This window comes from Camellia sinensis, chromosome 14 (genome assembly GCF_055761805.1).
Source record: "Camellia sinensis isolate YWXY chromosome 14, ASM5576180v1, whole genome shotgun sequence".
NCBI lineage: Eukaryota > Viridiplantae > Streptophyta > Magnoliopsida > Ericales > Theaceae > Camellia > Camellia sinensis.
In genome coordinates this window covers 65,547,876-65,551,789 of record NC_138974.1, presented here as the reverse complement: position 1 = coordinate 65,551,789, position 3,914 = coordinate 65,547,876, and the positions used below count along the sequence as shown (strand labels likewise).

At 40.6% G+C, this 3,914-nt stretch overlaps 1 protein-coding gene across 1 annotated transcript; it reads left to right on the top strand.

The window, feature by feature from the left end:
- Positions 1 to 2,595, top strand: LOC114309302 (tubulin beta-2 chain). The gene is made up of 3 exons (XM_028255024.2): positions 1 to 722; positions 807 to 1,076; positions 1,734 to 2,595. Exons 1-3 carry the CDS (start codon positions 329 to 331, stop codon positions 2,405 to 2,407), a joined length of 1,338 nt encoding a protein of 445 aa, XP_028110825.1. The 5' UTR covers positions 1 to 328; the 3' UTR covers positions 2,408 to 2,595.
- The last annotated feature ends 1,319 nt before the right edge of the window (positions 2,596 to 3,914 follow it).

Sequence of the window (3,914 nt, the reverse complement as noted above, 5' to 3'; positions counted from 1 at the left end):
AAAAAAAAATCTAATTGATGCGCCTAGTTGTCTCCAGCTGTAAAAACCACCAAAAACAGACAGTCGTGTCCAGCTGTCAATCCCACTCCCAAAAATTTCGAAAAAATTTACAATTCAAATTTAACCGCTGGTCTTTCTATCTATCCGTTACCCACCTCGAAACTCGCGGATCCACATTTCAAATTTCAAACCAAAAATTCCATTCCCATACCCATATATATTACCCCCCGCTTCTCCTCTCCTCCTCTCTCTCAATCTCACCCCCCTCTCTCCCCTCTCTCTCAACCCTCTCAAATCCTCTCTCTCTCTTCCTCTCAAACACCAAAAAATGCGTGAAATTCTTCACATTCAGGGCGGCCAATGCGGCAACCAAATCGGCGCCAAGTTCTGGGAAGTGGTCTGCGCCGAGCACGGCATCGACCCCACCGGCCAATACCTCGGCGACTCAGATCTCCAACTCGAGCGAGTCAATGTATACTACAACGAGGCTAGCTGTGGCCGCTTCGTCCCTCGAGCCGTTCTCATGGATCTCGAGCCGGGTACCATGGACAGCGTCAGATCCGGGCCCTACGGTCAGATTTTCCGGCCCGACAACTTCGTTTTCGGTCAGTCCGGCGCCGGAAACAATTGGGCTAAAGGGCATTACACCGAAGGCGCAGAGTTGATTGATTCTGTTCTCGATGTTGTTCGCAAAGAGGCTGAGAATTGTGATTGCCTACAAGGTATTTGATTAAATGTTTCATCGAAATTTGATTAAAAATTGCAAATTTGGTGAATGATTCGATTGTTTGTTTGATGTGGTGTAGGTTTTCAGGTGTGCCATTCATTAGGAGGAGGGACAGGGTCAGGAATGGGGACTTTGTTGATTTCAAAGATTAGGGAAGAGTACCCAGATCGGATGATGCTGACCTTCTCGGTTTTTCCATCTCCAAAGGTCTCTGATACGGTTGTGGAGCCTTACAATGCGACCTTGTCTGTTCACCAACTCGTGGAAAACGCAGATGAGTGTATGGTTCTTGACAATGAGGCTTTGTATGACATTTGCTTCCGTACCTTGAAGCTCACCACTCCTAGTTGTAAGTTTTTCTTTCAAACTTTAAGCCGTGAATTGTGGGTTTGTTCTCTGATTTGAATCAGATTGCTTACTAATATTTGTATGTTTTAGATTAGTGATTTCATCTCTGATTTTTAACCATCTATGTCTGGGAATTAGTTGAGGATATTTTAAAATATAGGTCTTCTCTGCTAAATTAATTAGGTATGAATGAAAGTTTGATCTTTATACATCTAGAAAAAGTTTTGTTGCTCTCAGATAAATTTGTAGATGCACTGAACAAGTGGGTATTTAAATTTTATTTTTGAAGCAACAAATGCTTCCCTGGCAATAAAATTGTCCTGTAAGATGTCATTGTGAGATGTTGAGTTGACTAATGTTGATTTTCGAATTTTGATTTTATGTCATTGTAAGATGTCATGAATGCTTTCATGTTTTACTTTTTCATTCATGCAATTGAAAAAAACAAATGGGTACTTCCAAATTTTTTTTTTTTTGAAGCAACAAAAGCTTTGGCTAATGTTGATTTTCAAATTTTGAGATGGAAATGAGAAAGACAAATGTGTGATGGGTTGTCATTCATTGTTGCATTACTTTGTATGTAGACTTTCGGGTTTTAAAATAGCATTTGGTTGAAGTTTAATGTGCAAGCTCTTGCTTTCTTTTCTAATGTCCACAGTTGGTGATTTGAACCATTTGATTTCTGCAACCATGTCTGGGGTCACCTGTTGTCTAAGATTCCCCGGCCAGCTTAACTCCGATCTCCGCAAACTCGCTGTAAACCTCATTCCATTTCCTCGCCTTCACTTCTTCATGGTGGGCTTTGCTCCTCTCACCTCGCGAGGTTCTCAGCAGTACCGAAACTTGACTGTCCCAGAGCTTACCCAACAAATGTGGGACGCAAAGAATATGATGTGTGCAGCTGACCCAAGGCATGGACGATATTTGACAGCATCTGCCATGTTCCGAGGAAAGATGAGCACCAAGGAAGTCGATGAGCAGATGTTGAATGTCCAGAACAAGAACTCTTCCTACTTTGTTGAGTGGATTCCCAACAATGTCAAGTCAACCGTGTGTGACATTCCTCCAACGGGTCTCAAAATGGCTTCAACTTTTATTGGCAACTCAACATCGATTCAAGAGATGTTTAGGCGAGTGAGCGAGCAATTCACAGCCATGTTCAGGAGGAAGGCTTTCTTGCATTGGTATACTGGGGAGGGAATGGATGAGATGGAGTTCACTGAGGCCGAGAGCAACATGAATGATTTGGTGTCGGAGTATCAACAGTATCAAGATGCCACAGCTGATGAGGAGGGAGAGTATGAGGAGGAAGAGGAGGAATATAATGACTGAAATGCTTGATTTGGTGATTACTGGGGAGAGAGAGAGAGAGAGACTTGCTGTGTAATAGTAGCACTATAGCTCTGTGAACAGTGGTTGTAAACTCAACTTCCATTTATTTTCGAATTGTAGGGGTGATATTGGGTTTACTTGAAAAGAGGGTACAATTTAATGAGAAACAAATTATGTTTTGCCATGAATTTCCTTGAAATTTTAGGTATTACTTCTTGATGGCATTGTTCTTTATTGTTTGGATCTTGTAGTGAATTCAATTACTATATTTTGTACTACCCAAGTCTGGTTTCCTTGCAAACTTTCCTGAGGCACTTGACATATCAAAATTAACCTTAGATTGATAAACAATTTGCAACTTTAATATAGTCTCTAATTTGGAATTATTTAAAACTGACATTTTTTGGGGTTAAAAACTTAGGAGAATAGAACTGGCTGTGTTGGCATGTTTCTTTGACAGAGTTTTGTCAGTTTTGGCTCCTTTGGTAGTGTGTGAACAATAGACTTTGTGATTGATGATGAAAAATAATAAAATTTACACTTTTTGTATATAGAGCTCAGTATTTTAAACCAGTCAAAATTTATGTTAAGATGTGCACAAATTCATTTTCCCTTTTGTCTTAGTTAGGTCATCTCTAACGTTGTGCCAAATCCATCACCAAATTCAAATTTGGTAAAAAAGTTTATTTTCTTGTGCTCCTATGGTTCCATCAAACTTGTATTAAATTGAGAATATAATAAATGTTTTACCAAATTGACGATGTCTTGCACCTTTCAGTAATTTACTGTGCATAACTGTTGAGTGTTGACCCACCGGACGACCGGCCGGATTTAAATTTGTGAAAAATTTACATTGACCGGTCAACCTCCTTATTAACCGCTCGGTTGACCCCCGGATGGGCACCTTTGCATCTTTTTTTTGACCTACCTTCTTTGTTGGTTAAAAAAAATCATGATATGAGGCAACCTCTAATGATGCACTTTAATTTATTAAAGAGGACTTTCACAAACAATATAAACTACATTCTCCAATACAGAAAAGCAATTTAATTAATACATATATGCAAATCAGATAATCTACTTAGCAAATCCAAAAGAAAGCCTTGTATGATCAATTTGTTATAGTCTAGTGAACCAGTGAAGAATCTTGGAGAACTGAAAATTGATGAAGTGGGTCTTTTGTATTTGTCTGTTGGTGATGGTAAAGAGCCACCACAATTCGCCATTAGAGCGCGCTTTAATGATTTCTCTGTTCAAAAACAAACACACAGTTCATGCCATGAAAAACCAAAACCCATATATATATTGAGAGGGTGATTTATGATCTGGAGTTGGGCCGAGGTATCGACCGAGCAGGTTGAGAGCCCAGCAGTGCATTGGGCCGAGATGATCGACCGTTCGCCCAGAGAAGGGCTGCCAGAACTTGGGCCGGGCAGAACTTGGTCCGAGTGCGTCCCGCCCCAGACCGTAAAGAAGCAGCTCGGTAAGGCAGAGCTCGGTCGGACCA

Coding starts and splice junctions, on each gene's coding strand:
- LOC114309302 (XM_028255024.2), top strand. CDS start 329: ATGCGTGAAATTCTTCACATTCAGGGCGGCCAATGCGGCAACCAAATC. Junction 723..806: donor GAATTGTGATTGCCTACAAG/GTATTTGATTAA, acceptor GATGTGGTGTAG/GTTTTCAGGTGTGCCATTCA. Junction 1,077..1,733: donor GAAGCTCACCACTCCTAGTT/GTAAGTTTTTCT, acceptor TAATGTCCACAG/TTGGTGATTTGAACCATTTG.